At 33.1% G+C, this 23,167-nt stretch overlaps 1 protein-coding gene across 1 annotated transcript in view; it reads right to left on the reverse strand.

Annotated features, from left to right (window-relative positions):
- LOC117685772 (fucolectin-1-like) overlaps positions 1-10,838 on the reverse strand; it is a 32,705-nt gene extending 21,867 nt beyond the window's left edge. The window contains exon 1 of the mRNA XM_066079746.1: positions 10,494-10,838. Within this exon, the coding sequence (XP_065935818.1) occupies positions 10,494-10,805 (312 nt within the window). The 5' untranslated portion in view covers positions 10,806-10,838. The remainder of the gene's footprint in view (positions 1-10,493) is intronic.
- Positions 10,839-23,167: the final 12,329 nt, after the last annotated feature.

Here is a 23,167-nt window from a genome sequence, read left to right on the forward strand (position 1 = left end):
CTAGAATCCCATGTTGTGTGTTGTTTTGATGCAATTTGCCGTTTTTCGTGCAAACTATATAAAAGTTGGGAAGGTTTTACGAGAACCGGATAAATAACTTTTTAATAAAGAAAAACATAGGATTCTAGCAGCGGTTTTGATTAAACTGAGATGTTTTGCTTTCACTTGGTATGTTTATTTTATTTTTGAAACCGCGGGGTAGTGTTGTTCTATCTCATTTTATGTTAAGGAAAATACGTAAGCTATTTATAATTGTCACGTGATAATGCACCAATGTGGCAGTTATATATTACCCGATTTTATTGCACTGACATCAATTTTAAAGGATAATACTAAGTTTTTGATCTTATTCAAAATAATTATTTAATTTCACGATTTTGAATATAACAGTCAAAATAAGACGCTAAATTGTCTATATGCTTCCTTAACACCCCCGCGCATTGATGATTCTAATCGATTCCATTAATCAAAACACCAAAAGTCTGCCCCCATTTGGATCTAGAGTGCTGGCCCCTAAACTATTTAATCATTTGTATCTAAAACATGAACAATTCATGATAAGTGTAAGAACAAAAAATGTTAGTATTTGTGCGACTTTTCGAATGAACTCGAGAAAAAGGGGCTAGCCCCTTAAATAAGGGGCCAAGACCCTCGTTAACTCTATTACACATATCTTAAAAACGATCAAGATTTTGTAAAGACATATTTTGTTAAGCATTGTAGAAGAGAAAATGTTTGCATTGATGTTTCTAATCGATTCCATTAATCAAAACAAATCAAAGTCTGTCATTATTAAGAAATTCGAGGACTGACCGCTAAAATATTCAATCATTTGTATCTAAAAAATGAACAAAAATTCTATTTAAGTGTAAGAACAAAAAATGTTAGTATTCGTGAGACCTTTTAACTCAAGAAAAAGGGTTGGCCCCTTAAATTAGGGACCAAGACACTTGTAATCTTTATTACACATACCTTAAAAACGATCAAGATTTTTAATGCATTACAAAAACAAAGTTGTTGGTCGTAACAATATTAGTTTGTAAAACTCATTTTCAAACCAATTGATGTCGTAATTAGAGATTTTTGGGGACTAAAACCTTTAAACCTTAAATGTGCTATATGTGAAAAAGCAAAACTCTTTGTTAAACATTTCAAGGGATATTGACAATCGTATGCATTATCTGAAAGAGAGTGGTTGAGGGGGAATTCTGCATTGATACCTTAATTGTATCGTTTACAAATTGAACGGAAGACCTACTCGTTACTCGTAACGAGATCGTATCTAGTTTATTATAATAATTGACATTCGTTGCTTTGGCAACAAGGCCAAAAGATAGGAAAACTAAGAAATTGAGGATGATTTTGATATACTTTAATTGCTGATTTTAGGATTTTTTTGCAATTGTTTTAGTTGGAACTTGTAAAAATATATCTACATTTTCATTATATACCACAGAAAGCTTTATTATGCAACAGGTAAGTGTAGTTGCTATGGAAAATTAGGTTACTTAAAAAATCACACAGAAATTACTAATTTTGGAAAGTCCATAGCAACGGCAGTATTATTAGAATATTTCAGATTTTTTTTCAATTGTCATTAAAGTTAAGGACATACTTTATTTTTTACTCACCTTTTGATTTTATATATATATTCGTTATAAGTGAATAAAATCCATTCAAAGATGCCTAAAATTATTATAATTTTCCTTATTTTTAGGCTTGTTACCATAGCAACGGTTCTCAATTTTCATATTCAAATTCTTTACGCTACAATCATAATAGTGTTTACCAGAAAATCAAAGATTTGCACTTTTTACTCAAATTTAATGAAGAAAACAGATTTTTAAATTTCTATTTAGACCATGGAAACGCTAAAAAAATATGCGTTTCTCCATGAATTTTTTTCTATCTTATGAAAAAGACAACTATTTTTAATAATATGTTTTACCCTGGAAACGCCAAGTTCTGCACACTACTCACAATATGTTCTCAAATAAGAATTAAAATGCCATTTTTACATCTTTACCCTTGGTTTCCATGGCAACGGGACCACATAGCAACAAACAAATGATATTAGGCTTTTTACTCACCAAAGTCTATCAAATTGTCAAGTATGAAGAAATTCTGTAACTATGCGTGGCCATCGAATTTTAATTCTTACATAGAATAGATCTTAAAACTTGTGAGTAAGGTATTAAAAATCTTGTATACAATACAACTATATTTGGATATTAAAGAGAAAATGTTTAGATTTTTAGTGTAAAGTCTTTTTATCATTTTTAGTCAGGGTCACGTGACCCCGTCTATTGGTTTACTGTCAGCCGAGGTCTCAAAGCGGAAGGCACGCGTAGAACACATGAATTGAGTCTACGAGTAAGATAAAATAGTGCAGAAAGTGTTTATGCATTTCAGTAAATATGTATTATAAAAACACGCATTAACTCTTTTTAAGTCCTCTGTATAAACAAAATTCTATTTAGAAAATAAACAAATAGTTTTATTGATTAAAATATTCTTGCTCGGGCTAGAATGTGGAATGGGTTACGTAACTGAATGCACAGCGCCGTTGACAATTCAGTTGGTGTACGACCTCATTAATCAATAGAAGAGGTTTATGGTGGAATCGAAATAAAGTTCCCAAACGCAATGTGCCAATTTTTGAAAAGTTGTGAATTTTTTTTACAATCTTTCACTTTAATACTACCAAACTTCATGCACAAGCCGAAGTTAAAATCGGGACGGGTTATACACAGGTGTTTTACAAATCAAATAGGTGTTTCATTGGCTTCCAGTCTACTTGCGGTATGACTGCTGTTCGTCTCTAAAGGAAGAAAATAAAAACAAGTCTGAATTTGCCTTCTCGTTTGTTGGCTCTTTAGTTGATTAAACTGAATTTAAATTTAAAACAATGCATTGTAAACAAAATCTATAATAAATCATACATTTTGGAAGACTTATACATCATATCATATATACAATATTATCGATTGAAGAACCAAGTTAAATGTTAATGTTCATGTTTTCCGGCTTAGTTGGAATCAGGCTTTGGGTGAATTACATTGTAAAATAATGCATTACATTACCATTACTTCATGAATTAGAGCATTAAATTACCATTACCATTACTTAATTTTCTTGAAGTAATGCATTACATTACCATACATGAGTTAAGTTATGCATTACCATTACTTTGTGAAAAGTCAATAAGTTTTAAAAAAGTAATTTAAAAACTAAATAAAGAGTTTTTGTAAATATTTCATAAATAAAACATGCTTAAAATATTTACAGGTTCATGATCATGTTCCCTATCAGGTTCAAATTTAATGACTTACACACAAGATTGCTGCTGCACTTGTAGTTCTCAAAGTAAGGTTGGTCCCGTAACATTTACACGCTAATGGCGGAGTTGACAATCTCTGTTATTTATGTCTCTGATAATCGGAGTATGATTTTTAATCAAAAGAACGGCTGTATCGTAATTCGTGGGTGATGCACGAGTTAACACAAAAAAGTAGTGAGTGGCGAACGGATTTATTTTTACCTATTAATTTTGCATGTATCGCAAATGAAGAAAATCGTGCCAGATAAGTCGATCTTAAAAATCAAAATGGCGACCGTGACAAATCTTTTTTTTCATTGTCAAAGTTCTTGGAATCTTATTGGAAAACAATATTTCTAACGTCAGGTGCCTGTGTTTGTTGTTCACTTTGTTTGTTAATTCAGCAGTTTTAGAGTTTTCGGTGTTTTCATAAAAATTTTATTACGGATACCGTCCAACTTGTGGATTGAATAAATCAAATGATTAAAATTATCTACTTTGATATAGTTGTTTGATTTTCCTGGTTAGTATTAATATTAAAAATATTTCTTTGGGGTCTTATTTTACATAATATACCGTTGTGTCAATTTTCTACAATTAGTAAGGCCGGGATTGAGTACAATTTAGACAAAGTATCAGACAATTGCAAAAAAGCCGAATTAACATAGATTGTAACCACTAATTCAAACTCATAAATTTTGGAAGCATACTCGAGGAAATCCAGGACAATTACAGATTCAAACTTTCAAAACCCCGTCTTTCAGTACTCTCAGTACTTTGATTTCTTATTAAAAAATAGGGCCGGTGTAATGAAGAATAATGACCCCCGTAGAATAATGACCGGGGGTCATTTTTCTACGTAGAATATTGACCCCCGGTCATTATTCTACGCAGAAAAATGACCCCCCAGTCATTATTCTACGTAGAAAAATTACCCCTTTGCCTGAAGAATAAGTGTCATTTTCATAAAAATGAGCACACTCACATGAAGAAAAGTGACCCCTGTAGAATTATGACCCCCTTGAAGATTAAAGTTTTTCATTATATTTTTTCATTATTTATGAAAGTCTTTACACTATTGTAATTTTTACTGCTGCAGTTTACAGAAAGTAACAGAAATTATAATTCATATTCAAATAAACTTAAAGTGAAAGAAGGGGTATATCTTAAAAATAAAAATCCTTCCGTTATAAAAAGATATTGACGTATTGCATCGGGGTATGGTTGTCATCTAAACAATTACATTTACATATATCTATGGAGTTACGATAGGGCCACTTCGACCTAAGTTGCAAGGGCGATAGTGCGAAGGCGAAGGAGCAAAAGTGCGAAGATGCGACGACGAAGCGCAAAGATGTGATGTCCAAGGTAAAGTGCGAAGGTGCGAAGGCGAAGGAGCGATAGTACTATCGCTCTTTCCCAACTTTGCACTCTGGCCTTCGCATCTTCGCACTTTCGCCTTCGCCTTTTTTGATTGCATTCAGAAAGTATCAGACGATTACAGGCACCATACTCGCCAAGGTTTTCCGATTAATCCAGGCTATTATTGGTACGCATGCACTAGGCCATCGCGCTTACTATGAATGTTTATAAATATTTTAATGTGTACATGTAACATATATGTTTACCAGTGCTGGCTATGCCTAATCGTTATCTACTCCACAAAATTTAATGTCCGCTATAATGTGTACATATGCACTTTAAGACTCCTGTCACTTACCAGCCGTCTGTTTACCGTGGACCAAACACAGTAACATTCTAATTTCATTATGCGACACTCCTTGCTCATGCATGGATCTAGAGGGGGAGAGGGGTCCGCCCCCGGAAAATTCAATATTAATAATTTTACGCAGTAAAACGAGAGAGGGAGTCCGGACCCTATCCCCCTGGATAATTTAATTTTATTAATTTTATAAAAAAAAAATCCAAAATATGCCTCGGAACCCTTTAAACGATGGAGAGCTTTGCAATTATAAAACATAGGTATTCACAGATTACAAAGCTCACCGAGACAAGGCCTCATTTTTATGAGGCATCACCTTTATTTATGAGACCACCTTTATCATATTATATGAAAACCATCCTTTATGATCTTGGATATTCATGGATTCTGTTTTGACACAATATCGTATATCATCTGTTAAAAATTGTATGATAATCATATGTACATATTTTAATCAATACAATAATATAAATCCTATCATACTTACAATATATATCATATAATAGCGAGCGCAGCTCGCCGGCGCGCAGCGCCGGCGCGAAGCGAGCTCTACCGGCAAGGCGTGTGTGAATAGAAAATTCGGACGAGTTGCACATTCATTCAATGGATTTTTTTGGCGTCAGTAAATCGGACCAGTAATGCATCGTTTTAATCGTCCCAGTAGTTCCCTGTAATCATGGCAATTTTTATCACTTCACCCTCTCACGAGAATCAGCAAGACAAATTTAGACAGTAAAAACAATAACGATGTAAGCGACATACAGTCAATGTTACCTCTAAAGTTCACCTCAGTACACTTTCAATCAAAAATAATCGTGTGACGTCCTTTGAAAAGCTTATAAGATGTGTAATTTTAAGAACATCATGCTTTTTAAGTAAATAAAACAGTATACTTCGCACACTTTTATTTCTCAAGGGAATTTTAAAGAGTAAGACGACACTTAACCAACGTCAGCTTTGACGTCACAATAAGCACTGATAAGGGGAAATTACTCTAATTGAAGTTATTGTAAATCTGCTGAAATGACTAAAATCCTCTCAAAATCTTGCAAAGGCTAAGATAAAGAACAGCTGACGAATAAGGACATTTCTTCAGATACAGGAAACATAATTACGGTAATTTCCTGAAACGTAACGTTATAGTAGCAGCGCCTTTTTTTAAAGGGGGTGGGTGGGTGGATGGCAGCCTCATCCAAAAAATCTTTGCAAGCAAAAAGAAAGAAAAATAAATCATGAAAATTCTAATCCTTCAGCTCTTTAGCAGTTCAATGGTGTCTTTATTTTCACTTCAATTTATTACATGCGGAGGGGGGGGGGGGGGGGCAAACACCATGTTCTTTTAACATGATAAGCAAATATTTTTAAGCGTAAACTAAAAATAAAATTTAACATTAATTATTTTTTTTTAAGTGGAGGGCCAAATCCATGGTAAGTCGATTTTCTATGTATAAATTGACAAAAATGAAAAAAAATTTAGCATGGGGGGAGCTCTATGATGAGTCAAGTTTTACATGTAAGTTTAAGAAAAAATGTCTACTGCAAAAAAAAGGGGGAAATCAATCAATCATAATCACAATCACTTTAAAAGAGGAGATACAGTGCAATGAATATTTATATATTAAAATCTTTATTATTTAACAACATTGTATCTGAGATTAAACTATTGTTCAACATATAAATAAATAAATTATAAAAAATCTTATAAACTATGAATAATGAAAATTTACTGAAAAATAGGTATGTTTTATTTTTTGGCATTCAAATTTCACGTAATTAATTTTATTTTATTAATTTATTATAATTCATTGTTTGATCACATGCTGTGCTCGCCCCAACGGTCGCACCGTAAAACATATTACCATAAAATACCGTAAAATACCATAAAAAAGCCGGTCAATATTTTTCGGACGAGCTAAGATTACAATTATTGACTATTCGTCTATATGGAGTTATATAGTGAGAATATACTACTGAATATAACACTATTTTTTTATATTGACTGGCTAGGAATAATATCTAGAGAACATTCCCTCTATTTAAAATAATCGCCTCTGATTTGTTGATTCGTAAACGATGACGTAAATAGCTCTTCGCGACTCCAAAATAAGGTGACGTCATAATAGACAGTCAGTCAAGGCAAGAAAACAACGGACACACAATGCGACGGTTTGCTATCATAACGGATATAAGGATTTTCGAATTACTGTGAAGTAAAATCAGGTAGAACATCTGTATGTTAATTCTTACGGTCGGCGGAATATCACCAGTGACCGTTTGATGCTGAGGATATTTTGGAAATGAACTTTGCACAAAATTGAATTCGTTGAGCTGAGAAAATTACGGCGATTTGTTTTCAATTACTTTCTTAAATTTTGGTTTCTTTCTTCATATAACAAAACAAATGTTGACTGTGTTTTCGGGCAACATTGATTATATTAGTCCCATTGGGACGAAAATATTGCCTTCCGCTTCGCGTCCGGCAATATTTCGTCCCTCGAGGGCTAATATAATCAATGTTGCCCTCAACTCCAGTCAATATTTGTATAATATTGTATCATAAAAATCAATACTTTACATAACAATACCACGATACAATATCATATCATAAAATATTAAAAAAGAATGATACAATATTTTATCGTATCATATAACATTTTACAATATAAGATATGGTATTATATAAATAGTGCCTGTTTGGAAGGGTAACAGTTGAAATTGACACCCCGAGAAAACCATTGTCAACCGACGCAAAACATCAGCATATGTTTTTGAGGGGTGTCAATTTCAACTGTTATCTTCCCAAACAGGCACTATTTATTTTGTTATACTGAATGTCTTAATTTTAAAGAAAACATCACTGCTTCTAGATAGGAATAACGTGAATTCAAAGGCGAACCGTACGCACATGATTTTCGCGCATGTAACAATTCGTAATGTTACCCGTTGCTAACGCTGAGGGTAGTAAAACAGATTATTAACTGCGACTAAACCATTCATATTTCAGTATTTAACATGAAAGTATAACAATACATTGTATCCTATTAAACAATATTGTTTCAAATCATACAATACTATATCATAGGAATCATGTTACATCATTTAACAACAACCACATCTATCTATCAAGCACGTTTGAGTGAGGTAGGAGATTTCTGTAGCATCCTTGATAATGGAGATCTTGATAATGGAGATCAGGCTCTGCATCTAAAGCAACCTCTGTGTTTCATTTATAATATAGTTAAATCAACTATGCAAGCTATCATCAATAAAACATGTGACCTGTTCCAAAAAACTAAACCTCATCAAGAATCATAAACCTATGGCTCTGATTCAGCATTCAAGCCTGTCAGGTGCATCAGTATCATAAGACGCACCATCCATACCAGTTTAATGAAGTTAGGACCAGCGGTAACTAAGATATAATCATTAGAGGGCACCTGCAACAAAAACTTTAACCAGCTCCAAAAACCTTAACCTCCTCCATGATCCGAAACCTATAGCTCAGATTCAGCACTCAAGCCTGTCTGGTGCATCAGTATCATAAGACACACCATCCATGCAAGTTTGGTGAAGTACAGACCAGCAGTCACTTAGATATTGCTATTAAAGGGCACCTGCAACAAAAAAATTGAACCTGCTCCAAAAACCTTAACCTCCCCCAGCATCTAAAAGTTAGGAACTAGATTCAGTAGGTCCAGATGCATCATTCGTTCATGTAATTTTGGTGAAGAGAGGACAAGTAATAGCTTAAATACAGGAGCTGCAACTAAACTTTAACCAGCTCCGGACGCCGATGCCGGGGGTATAGCATATGCTCCCATTGACTTCGTCTCGGTGAGCTAAAAAAAGCAAAGATTCGAAGGCGAGAATGCGAAGTTGCAAAGGCGAAGAAGCGATAGTAGTATCACTTCTTCGCTTTCGCAAATGAGCACTTTTGTCTTCGCATCTTCGCGCTTCGCCATCGCATCTTCTATATTTTTCATATTGTTCATGAATTATATTTGCATTGAGGATTTCCACAATACAAACTGCTGGGTGTATAATTTTATCACTAAGAATTAATGATGAAACCAAAATTATGAAAAGTTTACTCCACTGTTAGGCATTATAACCAAGCTGAAGTTAGTAGGCACTGACAGCAGCCATTACGCCAATAGAAATTAACGGTCAATAAGGAAAATCGTCAAAGTACTGAGAGTACTCGTACAGAAAATATATTTTACTTTATCCTCAGCATACTTTAGTTTAGTTAATATCAAGATGATTAGTGCTTCAATAGTTTGTATGAGCATTGGTAACTTTGGATACAATAAAGATCGTGTGATCAAAATCAAGGGGGATATAAACCCGTCACATGGGCCCTAACCTCTTATCAACGCTTTTAGAAACAATCTTTTCTTATTATAATCGATCAGTGTTTATTATCTATTAAGATTTACTATAGTCAGGTACTCTTCACAAATTTGCTCCAAAAGAATATAGTCTGTTCATGATCATAAAAACAACATTACAACAAATGTTTAGAATATTGATGTTCATATATTACGTAGAAGAAAACAAAACTAACGCGGAATGATTTTCTTTTAAAAATCGCTTTCCCCAAGAAATGTAAATAAGAAGTATTCATATTCGTACGTTACCTGCCCCTTAGTCTTTTTCCATAAAGATATATACACGTATCCTTCTTCGATTGACAATTCATTTACCAATGCATATTGCGTAATATATCATTACAACAATTATTTTTTAATGATTATTGTTCGTTAATTATCACACAATATCCTCATTGTATATGAATTTTTCTTTATTTGCGTCATATCCCGCCGTATGTAGACGAGAGAAGAACTGTAACTGTTAACAATCAATTTGTGGCAATGTCAAAGTGTTTAGCGTGTGCTTGCTACGGATATGAAACACTATATACAACGATTTATTTACGTTCGGTGTTTATAACTTCAAAATCAGTTGGAGTGAAGAATTAAGTAATTTCAAAGTCATTTTTTGGATACGGGGTAACCCATTTCTATTCATGTTTACGAGGGGGGGGGGTCATTATTTTATGAGGGTCATTTTTCTTCATGTTTAACATGAAGAAAAATAACCCCTGGGTCTTTTTTCTTCAGAAAAATCCAATTATTCTTCAGCTGGGGGGGGGGGTCATTATTCTACGTAGAAAAATTATTCTTTATTACACCGGAATATACTTAATATTAACTTATGATGAGAAAATAAGACTGTAAATCCTACTGAATTTTCATTGAATTTCTTTTTTTTAAAGTTTGAAATTCATTTGTCAATGAATATATTTAAATTACCAAAAATGATTTATTTAGAAACTTTACACTGCAAGAAAATTATTTGGTCAAATTTTGAAGCAGGATTCTGCTCGTTTTATTTTTAAAAAAAACTCTGTTACAAGGTTTAAAGTCCGTAAAAAAAAACTGTACTTACAGTTGTATTTTCAAAAAGTTCACATTGTGTAGTGGCGTTTGTAAGGTTTGCGTGTCCACTGCGGAATCGACAAGTGTACAAACCTTTAAGAAAGCAAAGGTCAAAGGCGTTACAAAGGAAGTTCATTCCACACTGCAATGCACACTCTACAAGAGACGGAATTTCGAGTTTGTGAACCGCGAAAACACCTAGATCCGTGGTTTCGGAAACATGCCCTTGTTTAATGAAGTACGAAGAAGAAAGTAAATATTGTCCAGAAGAATATATTAATGTAAAACAATGAATACATGAAATCACTGCCAAGAATTTCATTTTAGGTCCTCGTCATCAACAGTTACCTAATGGTTACTCATATACTGATAAGGTATTTGACATGAACTTAGAATTTATACAACAGTTCAGACATTCATTCTTTAGGATCAACCAATCAGTAAACATTTGCCCTATTCATATCAATATGTTTTAAAAATTTATTATACAAAATCGATGGTCCATTGATTCGCTTTTATCGCTCATGTAAATTCGGTTTCATATTGGACTTATATCAAAGCAAGAAAACCATATCACTTATTATTATAAATCTTTACATACAGGTAATCAGTAAAACTTTTTTCATTTTCCTTTAATGATGATTTTTTCCCTATACATCCTTAGTATGATTTTTCTACTCAAATTTTAAGTATGATATTAAAATATATCTCGATAAACTTGAATATAATATTTTGGCACTGTTAAAACATGTACAGACGGGCTTTTTTCAGTTTGACATCCTTGAGCTGTTTCCTATCTACTCACGAGTGAGCTTGTAGAGACTAGTGATAATAAAAGAGGCATTATTATTTGTATTGGGTTTTTTTTCTGCTTCTGACGAACTAATCACAACCCTGATTATTTTAAAACGACATTGTTATTATTTTTCATCTTGACCTTTTTGTAAAGATGAAAGGATGTTTAGTTATAAGAGGAAGTAAAATATAGATGAACAGTTGAAGTTCGGTTCTATTGTCTATAGAGTATTATTAGTTAAATCGTTGTAATTTAAAAACGCTTCCACCTAAATCGATGTATACAAGTTTCATTCTACCACGTAAATATAGTATAAGGACAAAAAAGTAAAAAAAAAATTTTTGGGAAAGCCTATGACTGGGGCTGGTGACAAACAATGTGTGAATATAGGGATGATATGACGTCAAACATAGTAGGTATTAAGACTACATAAATAGTGTGGAATCAATAGATTTTATGGTGGCTCAATTTTCCTAGACAAAATTGGTGCTAGCTTACATGTATCTATCATTGACAAATTATAGTATAAAACTTCTTTAAAAACTTGATATCGATTTTTCTGATTATTTATTTTCTGTTAAGATATCAAAGATGAAGTTTTGATATTATTTGCTTTTTACAAAGTTATTAGGCAATATCCAATTTATTTTGTTTTGTTTACAGCTACACCAAACTACAACATATAGTTTATATGTTCTACTATGTTTGTAACATCCTACTACAGTTTTACACTATATGGATTACAAGGTCGTACGTTTTTAAATGATTGGCTTAGCATAGTAAAGCGACAATACTAGTATGACCTGACTGAATAATTTTTTGAAAATAAGTAAATCTACAGAAAACGTCAGGAAATGAGGTTATTAAGTCAAAAACTGGCGCAATGCTAAGTGCGCCGTTAATAACAAGGCATAAGTGTTATTTTTTTTTTTTAGCTTTAATTAGACCAGATTGTTTTTTATTTCTTTGATGTAACTTTGATCGTTCTAAATTTTCGTTGATTGACATTTCAGTAATGAAAGTTCAGTAATTGAAATATTATAATTATCGAAAAGTATTGTTATCGGAACCATCTCGAGATTATCAATCGTACATTTTATTTTCTTGTCAAAACTATTTATCATCAATTGTCAGTAAAAATATTCTATTTTGAGTGTTTATGCATAATAGAAATGTGAGACGTTTACTATGTTCCAAAAGTAACGTATATAATTTGTATTCATTCAGCAGTCAACATTGCTCGTCAGTTTCTTCCTAGCTTTATTCAGTATATCACGAAGAACTGTAAGCTTTTGGGGAAAAAAGTAAAAGAAAAACCCCCATAAACAAAACTGCCCCCTATTGTTACAATACAAGTGACTCTGTATTCCCTACTGCTATCAGATCAGATATGAGAGGACGCATCGTATGTTAACCCGATAAGGTTTGGATTGAGTAATTTATCGGAAATTGATTTTGTTTGTGTAATAACCGAATTGGTAAAAAATTTATAGCTTTTTAATCTTTTTTTCTAATATAAAACGAACATCGATAAAACACATTTAATTTTTAATATTTCGTGGAAATTTACGATAAGATAAATTGATCACGATAATTTTGAAAAAAAGTAGAGCTTAAGTCGTTGTGAAGCAACGAGTATGTTTTCAGCTGCAGATGAGAGTCGACAAAACAAGTTGTAATGATTAATTAACATATGTGTTTTTTACTTTCACAATAAATAAACCAAGCTTATATTAAATAGCAATATGCCTTACGTCAACTACAACAGCGCACAATATTTAATTGACGTTTAATCTCTAACAATTGCAGAAGATGTAAATAAAATGGGGACATAATTATCTAAGTAATTTCTAAAAAGATAATAAAAGGTAAATATAATGGTTAATTTGTTGCACTCCAGTCCTCCTTAATTTGTCGTTTTGATAAATTATAATAAGGCTTCGTACGATCTGTCTATGCTTTGCTTCCAAGTGCGCTGTTATGATACGTTTATACAGTACAAAATCATAAATGAGGACTTTAAAGAGTATTTGTTTAAAAATTTCAACTGCTTTTTCGCATTCACATGTACTGGTTTCATGAAATTCAAATGCCAGGTTTTACTCAACTTTGACAAGGTCAAGTGTGATACATGTACGTAATGAAATATATATATATATTAACAAAGACCCTTTGAAGTCCTTGGTTATTTATTATTTTTTTTATAAAGGTATCGTAACAGCGCACTTGGAAGCAAAGCATAGACAGATCGTACAAAGCCTTATTATAATTTATCAAAACGACAAATTATGGAGGACTGGTGTGCAACAAATTAACCATTATATTAACCTTTTGTTCTCTTTTTAGAAATTACTTAGATAATTATGTCCATATCTTATTTACATCTTCTGAAATTGTTAGAGATTAAACGTCAATTTAATATCGTGCGCTGTTGTAGTTGACGTAAGGCATATTGCTATTTAATATAAGCTTGGTTTATTTATTGTAAAAGTAAAAAACACACATGTTAAGGGGGCATGGTCACGATTTTGGTCAACAATTATTTTTTCGATTTTAATGTTTATAATGCTTCAGAAAGGCATTTTTAAAAGGCAACCAAAATTTGAGTATCATTTGTTTAGTTACAAGCGAGTTACAGAGCTAACAATTCCTCGCTATGTAAACAAAGCTTTTGTTTACATTTTGAATGTTGAAGTAAAAACTCCAGTTTTATACCTTAAATGAATGTGTTAATCATTAGGAACTGTTCATTTAGGCTTTAAATGAATAAGAATATTGACAAATCATATTGAAAAAAATATTTTACTGGTATATTTAACCTATGTAAATAAAAACAGGACACGAGCCTTGTTTACATGACGAAGAAATGTGAGCCCTGTATCTTGCTTAAAACTCATCCACGAGCACCCAAATTTCATTCGATCATTAGAAATGCATTCATAAAGCATTGTAAATAATAAAAACAGAAATATAAAATTTGACCCAAATCGTGACCATGCCCCTTTAATTATTCATTATAACTTGTTTTGTCGACTCTCATCTGCAGCTGAAAACATACTCGTTGCTTCACAACGACTTTAGCTCTACTTTTGTCAAAATTATCTTGATGAATTTATCTTATCGTAAATTTCCACGAAATATTAAATATTAAATGTGTTTTATCGATGTTTCGTTTGATATTAGAATAAAGATTAAAAGCTATAAATTTTTTACCAATTTGGTAGTTAAACAAACCAAATCAATTTCTGACAAATTACTCAATCCAAACCTTATCAGGTTAAAATACGATGCGTCCTCTCATATCTGATCTGATAGCAGTAAGAAAAATAGAGTAACTTGTATTGTAACATTAGGGGGCAGGTTTGCTTAAGGGGGTTTTCCTTTTACTTTTTTTCCCAAAAAGCTTACAGTTGTTTGTGATATACTGAATAAAGCTATGAAGGAACTGATGAGCAATGTTGACTGCTGAATGAATACAAATTAGCACTACTGGCTCTAAGAACCCCTGTCCGTATGAAAATCCCCTGTCTTCCCCTGTCACCCCCTGTGTTTTCACTGTCATCCCCTGTACATCCCCTGTGTGCCACTGTACAGAGCCCCTGTATACCCTGTCATCCCCTGTGCGCCCCTGTACACAACCCCTGTGTGCCACTGTAGGCCCCTGTCACCCCCTGTACGCCCCTGTCATCCCCTGTAAGTCACTGTATACCCCTGTGCATGCCCCTGACATCCACTGTACGGTCTTTAACTGCTCGCTAAGTAAATAAATAGCTTTTCATTAATTCGGATTTTTCAAAATTTATATTTAGCATTCATGTTTTAGACGGTGCTTGTTTTTCTTTGCATTTCATAGAGGGCAATATTATTACAAACGTAAATAATTTTGACTAAACATTGACACAAATCAAGATATACTTGTATACCGATAAACCGCTTATTTTATTACATGGATTTATACAAATGACCGTGTTCTGTAATTTGTGAAAAAAGAAAGAAAAATAAGTGGAGGAGTGCGTGAAATCTGCAATGTTCTGTGCCATATAACCTGACTGAGATAAAGCGCACAATAACACAACATGATCAGCACGTGCAGATAACCACACACCGATCGAAATGATGAAATGATCACCTATATTTTGAATGCTTTGACCAGTGTAATGATGCATAGAATTAAACAGCCGTTATGAAGTTAATGTAAATCGCTGATAATTACTGTCTGTATTGTTTTTTTTATAAATCATTAGAGAGAGAGAGAGAGAGAGAGAGAGTTGATTTTTTTCGGAAAGGGGGATTAAACCGGTCCATTGACATTTTAACTTCTATCAGCTAGTGTGCATTTTCCAGTTGAGTTATGCATTACTCTATAGAATTGTCCTCCTGTATATACACTGTAGAGCAATGATACCGTTAATGAATGATTTAATGCATGACTGTATGCAAATGCCGGTAACGGGGCACAATTTAATGATACACACATGCATTATCTTAAACAATTGTCCGGGTTTCGGATAAGAAAAATATCAGGCATTTATTTAAATTTTATTTCATTTGAAAAATGAAAAACATAAAATAGCAACATACAGTTTTAATTCATATCACAGTGCTAAATAATGTTCTGAATTTAAAGCTCTTCAATCTTTTCATGTTTGAAATTCTCAGAACTGAAAAATTGAAATTTTCAATTTCTTGTTTCATTACTTGACAGACTGGGAAAAGAGGTCATAAGGGGTGTTTCAACAACATATTGCATTATTGTGTAGCATTACCGAGCATCCAGACCTGAGGACGTGTGTGTATATATACAAGTACACGTGTGTCTGTCACCTCATTGTTCTCAATCTCGCTACCGTGCACTGCAAATTGTCAAGAAGGGCTGTATACAGTATATAGCTATTATATACTCACTGACCGACCATTCAGAGATGAGGAACTGTGTGTATATATACGTGTACACGTGTGTCTATCATCTCTTGCTACCGTGAACTGCAAATTGTCAAGAAGCGCTGTGTACAGTAGCTATTATATAATCACTGACCGAGTGATATAATGTCAACATCCTCTCCTTTGAAAACTGTAGCTTCAGCTAGTTGTTAATCATATGTCTTTAAGTTTTTTGATCAATTGATCTGGTCTAGTATAAAACATTGATGTATTAATAATCAATATGACAACTCTAAGTTAATCTAAATAATTATAGAAAATTGGTTATGAAAATTAATTAGGATTGCATGTTTACTCATTAGGAAATTAATTCCCGGTTAAACTATTAGTAACTTTTCATTAAAAATCAATGCAATATCTCTCTCTCTCTCTCTCTCTCTCTCTCTCCCTCTGTATTAAACTCCTCAGGCTACATGTATAGAAAACACTAATTCTACATTAACATGACATGTTGTGTTTATTCTGACCAGGGCTGCGAAATGATAAAGAATAGGTAATAAAAATTAGGATTGCGTGTTTACTTATTAGGAAATCAATTCCAGGGTAAACTATATGATTAATTAATTTAATTCAAAATCAATGCAAACTCTCTCTCTCTCTCTCTCTCCTTATCAGTTTTTTTTTAAATTTCTCAATATCTATAAAACCCCCTACATGTATAGAAAACATATTTACATTTTTTAACCTTGGCTACAGATTTCTATTCATGAGCAATTAATTAAATTATCTTTGATATCTTCCACTTTGCAGTAAAAAGAGGTTTGCCAATTAGATTTTCGAAATTAATGAAATTGATTATGAGATTAAAACATCAGTTTGAATTCAATTCAAGAGTCCAATAAGCCGGTCAGAAACGTATTGAACAAACTTAATAAAATAATTTCTAACCAAGGTATAACCAAGAAAGGTGTACTCCATCGTTACATAGCTGATTATAAATTCTATATTCTGACTGATTGATTGGTTTTAGTTCGCTCCTATATGTTTAGATATATACAAAATTAAAAACCATGTGCCGCGCTTGATCTTAGTCTCTAGTGTGTTGTTTATTATCAAGAATCATCTGATTTATAGACTTAAGATATTCATAAATAAAGTGTACATATATCTGTAGACAATTTAAAAAAAAATGAATAATTCACTCTTTGTTGTATTTTTAGCCGGGCTCTGCTGAAAGCAGAGTCATGGCTGTAGGCAGGCAAATCGCCAATGTTACTATAAATAGCACAAATAAACAAAAGACCAAACAGCGTCAAGGTAAAGCTTCCGCTATACCAAATAGTTACACAAAGAGCCAGGTTTTGTCAAAAGTGTTGGCATTTTTTTTCTTTTTTTTAATTCCGAATGAATTGTCTATCTTTCTTAGTTTTCTTATTAATAACGTGTTTTTAAAACATTACTATGCATTTTGGACACATACAATGCGCATGAATTTCCATGAACTACTTTGCTGCGCGATGAAGAAACGGGCATTGAATATATAATGCTTGTTGCAAAATTCAAGGCAGCAACTGTTGAACTTTTTAACTTCTACTAGACAGACATATTTTTTGTTTATAGCCGCTTACAAAATTTGGTCGCTCTCTGATGCTTTGCCGACATTAAAAGCATATGAGAGAGAGAGAGAGAGAGAGAGAGAGAGAGAGAGAGAGAAAGAGAGATATTGAGATTTGCAGTCTTTACTACACAATACGTTTAAAGACACACGAAAAGAGCTCGGCTTTCAGTACTTCAGTACTTTGATTATGTCTGTTTTTCAAACATTAGGGAGTATCGATGTTCCTGATCACCGAAGGACTACATGCCCTGAGGGCTTGCACACCTAATATAAAAAATAATCCCCGCCTTCACCTGAGGTTTACCACCCGGTGAATCTCAAAACTTTAGTTGTTAGCCGGATTATAAAAGTATCAATAAATTATCAACTAAAACATGTGATTTCTAAAATTACGATAACAGTGTGTCTTGTGATTCGGCGCTGTTGAGTGCAAATATAGCTCAAAATATAACACATGTGATTTCAATTGCTGAATTAAGAAAATGATATTGAAAAAAAAACCCAGTCAAAAGCCGTACAGGGGATGTCAGGGGCATGCACAGGGGTATACAGTGGCTTACAGGGGATGACAGGGGCGTACAGGGGGTGACAGGGGCTTACAGTGGCACACAGGGGGATGTGTACCATGTGTAGATGACAGTGAAAACACAGGGGACGACAGGGGAAGACAGGGGATTTTCATACGGACAGGGGTTTTTAGAGCCAGTAGTGTAGATACGTTACTTTTGGAACATAGTAAACGTCTCACATTTCTATTATGCATAAACACTCAAAATAGATTTTTTTTTTACTGACAATTGATGATGAATAGTTTTGACAAGAAAATGAAATGTACGATTGAAAATCTCGAAATGGTTCCGATAACATTACTTTTCGATAATTATGATATTTCAATTACTGGCGACCGTTTCACTAACGTATCGTAGATCGTAAACGTAGACGTAAACGTGAACGTTGCACGTAAGTGCGTTTCACTAAGAGTTGCGAGTTGTGAGTTACGATGGAAGTTGCTCTTAAGTCTACGAGCAGTCAGGGGCACTCTTAAATTGATTTACGTGCATGTAAACAAATAAAAATGGCCGCCGTGTTTTTATTAGCAGACGACGAGCAGAGAAAACTAATAAGAAGAGAACGTGTTTTTCGAGACAGAACAAACCCCTTAGACTTTTTGAATGACACGGAGGTGATCGAGCGGTATCGTCTACCAAGGGAATTTCTTTTCCGCCTCATAGATATTGTCAGGGAGGACGTTGAGCCGGACACCAACAGGAGCCATGCACTCTCAGCTTTCACACAGGTGAATAAATTTACCGAAGACCGAGTCCGACTTGAACTATGTTTATTTAGAGTTATCTGCCGTTATATATTTCATTTAATGAATGGTACATGTACATACGGAGGGAAAATACAACATGCAGTCACAGAAATGTGTTAGTGTCAACTACTATAACACAAAGACCTTACTATATAACTTTTCTACTATAAAATCTATATACTTTTAACTTTTTTTCAACCTTTTTTATTAAATTACACATTGACAATGTTCGCTGTATGATTAGGTGTGCAGTAAAGAGAGAGAGAGAGAGAGAGAGAGAGAGAGAGAGAGAGAGGAGAGAGAGAGAGAGAGAGAGAGTTTATGTAGGCCTAGATACGATTTCGCAAACGATATAGCATCTTTTTAAATATAAGAACATTTTAATATTATGTAAAATTTTGTAAATATATATCAAGTAAAATGCAAATTACACCGGTAACACTAATAAGTAACTTGCTTTTTTAAAAAAAATTAGTATAAAACGACAGCAATAACTTGGCATTTTCTGGTGTTTAAAGATGCATATAGTAAATTCATGAGAATACAATAGAAAGTTACATACGTATTCATATAAGTATATTTGAACCATAACCCCATGAAAAATTATTGTATACTATATGTTATAAAGTATCGTAGTGCACAATAAAAATGAATTCATTCATTTTGGTTGAACGCCGTCTTTCAAGTTTGTACTGAAAATAATGTAAATACCGGGCTTATTATTATATATAAAAGACATTGTGAATATTTGCTGTAAGTGAATCTATGTTTGAATAGTAATTACAACGAAACCAAGGTCTTGATTCTCTTCCAACACCCCACCCCTATCTACATCTACATGTAAATGTATGGCAAGTTCTCTCTCTCTCTCTCTCTCTCTCTCTCTCTCTCTCTCTCTCTCAGACACACGTATGAAATAGAGGTTCAATTATTTATGGTACGTACACTTTTTTTCAGGTTCTAGTGACAGTAAGATACTTGTCGAAGGCAGCTTTTTTCCCTGAGTGCGGTGACCTACACGGGATTTCTAGAGCTAGTGTTTCTAGAGCAATTGATAACGTGACCAAAAGCATTTGCAATAGGCTCCATAACATCAATTTTCCAACTGGTGTGTACAAGTTAAAATTTCTAGAACATGTACCGCTATTCATGTATAGATATCATTGATTTCGGATGTATTAAATATAATTATTACATCTATTGAATTTTAGTACATCTTTGTATATATATATCTACATGAATGGGACGCTCTTTAAAATCAGCATGTTTACTGTTTTAGGCAATGATGCAATTCGTACAAAACATGAATTTTATCAGATTGCAGGATTTCCAAACGTCCTCGGCGCCGTTGATGGCGCCTTAAATTCCTATCATAGCACCCAAAGACAATGAACCAGAGTACGTCTGTCGGAAGGGCTTCCACGCTATGAACGTACAAGTGGTTGCTGACGCTTCTTTAAGGTGATCATTCTTCTCTTTTCTTTCTTTCATTCAACAGAACTACAATATTATATTACATTAAATGAATACCGAGAAAATCTGTAATTGAAATTCGCATTATTTTTAATTTCAAGGTTTACCAATCTAGTTTGCAAATGGCCTGGGTCAACCCACGATGCGTTCATGTTTTCAAACTCCGCACTGAAAACCCATATGGAAACAAGGTATTGAATTTAATCTGAACAAAATTAATAAAATAAATAAATTTTATCAATTTTCACGTATATGTTATAAATTTCGAATTTACCGGTTGGCGGTAAATACAAAATCAATTGTCTTGTTGTAAATTCTGTTTTTACTGCCACAAATAAGTATGGATATGCCTACAATTATGATTATATCATTTTTTACATTTAAGAGAAAGCATGTATATTGATTTGCACATAAGTTTGCAAATTTGTATGAAATCAGACTATTAGCTAGTGTCAATTTTATCAAATAGTGTATTTTATCTACATTATGACTGTCTTTTGAGTAGGTAAATTAAAAACATTCTTAACAATAAATATCTAATGTCAAACATAACAACGAATGAATACAGGTATATAATCAATGCATGTGAATATGATGAGATGTTGTACATATGCTTCTTTAACAAAACATATTCCAACTTTGAAGCACATTAAAAAAGTTCTATGCACAAGTATTTAAAATACATGTATGACTAAATTGTCGGTATTACTCGCTCATTATGTACAATTTCAATACAGGAGTATATACAATTCAATATGTTTGTACAAAATTAATTGCATATTTGATTTTAATTAATGCCTATTGGTAATACAAAGTTTAATTGTTCCATAGTGTTTGTGTTCTAATTTATGAAAAAAACGTCATATGCCAAGTGTGGTTGAAATTGACCCAGTACTGTGCTTCTAGAAAAGCAGCAAAAAATTTGAAAAATGTGCAGACAGACAGACAAACAAAGACCAAACCAAATGTGATCAGCAACATTCATATTGGCTCAAGCCAAGGGGAGGTAAACTTGCAAAAATTCCATATATTATAGGTTTGAGAATACATAAAACAATTTGAATGAAAATGTAGATTGGCAATTTTGGCACAATGGTTCTGAAGAGGAAGTAAAGATTTTAAGAAGAATTTTACCAGCAAAGTTTCCTCGGTCCTATAACGCACAAGGCCGTGCAGACAAATTGAATACAGCATGGTATTCAATTTGTCAGCATAGCCTGGTATGTTATATAGAATTGATGATATCCAAAAATATGCATTTAATGCTAAAATAAAACCACATTGTAAATGTTGTATTTACACCCACCCAATTATGAATATATACTTCAAATTTAAAATATGACAGACATTTATGGTTTATATATTTAAAATCAAGATGCAAAAAGTCCTCTTATGACTGGTGACACTGATGGTGTACTGTACTCTGCCCTTGACTCCATCCTCCAATGGACATACTGCTCCATGAGCTCCAGCTTGCGCTTCTCAACTTGCAAATTGCATCTCATGACTTCCAACTTTTCCTCCTCAATCTGTACTATTCTCTGTTGGAGTGAAACTGAAATGCATAGTAAAAAAAGATTTAGACATTAATTGTAATATATGTGCCATGCATAGAAGAGGGTACAATAAAACATGTTTATAACAAAGTGCCAGGGATGGGCGATTTTACTTCTCTATAAGTGTAATTTGTTATATCCGTCAAGATTACAGCGATTGTAATGAAGTCACTTGGAGACTGACAATCACCTTCCTATAAGCATCAATTAATTGTAAGTGTGTTTGCTACATGTATAACCATGTTTTACTGTAGCAAGTATCAATCATTTATTTCAATTCCTTACTGTTTTCTGATGAGGTGTTGTTTACTGGCACTGTTCTTCTCCTCTTAGCACTGTCACCTTCATACATTAACATGTATACAGAATCTTTAGCATTTCAAAAACTTAAAGAATTCATATTCAAGCTCCTTTTTACTCAATAAAAGAATGGGAGGAATTAAACAAGATTACCACAGCTAGGCCTTATTGGCCACCTGAGTTTCCATAGCCCATAAACAGAGCTGTCGGGGAGTCTTTTAAGACTTAAAACTTTTCTAAATTTGGCCTGAAGTTCAGAAATACAATCAAACTTTAAAATATGATTGTTGAACTAACAAGCGATTTGATGCTTACCGGATGAAGACATTCCAAGAGCCTGTGGCTGGCGATCTTCTTTTATTAATAATTATAAAATAAGTTGAACTTTAATATATCATGTATACATGGTAGATTACAGGTGAGTTTATGTGTATGGTTGTGCTATGTAATTACACACCACTTTCTGTTTTACTAAAGTTTAAAAAATGTATATAATTATACATGGTGATGTGTTTTTTTCAAACAAAATAAATGACGTGACTTATTTGTAAAAACTAGGCGAAACATCAGGTGTCATTATGTTAAATTGATTTTTTTTAATGTTTTTTTAATTTCGTTTACAAATTTTACATGTGCATATTGATGTGCAAAATTGTTTTTTTAATTATTACTTTAAAAATATGATATTTTACTACAGTATGTACCATTTATTAATTCTAGTCTTATTTTTAGTGCTAACATGTAT

This window comes from Magallana gigas, chromosome 1 (assembly GCF_963853765.1).
Source record: "Magallana gigas chromosome 1, xbMagGiga1.1, whole genome shotgun sequence".
Taxonomy (NCBI): Eukaryota; Metazoa; Mollusca; class Bivalvia; order Ostreida; family Ostreidae; genus Magallana; species Magallana gigas.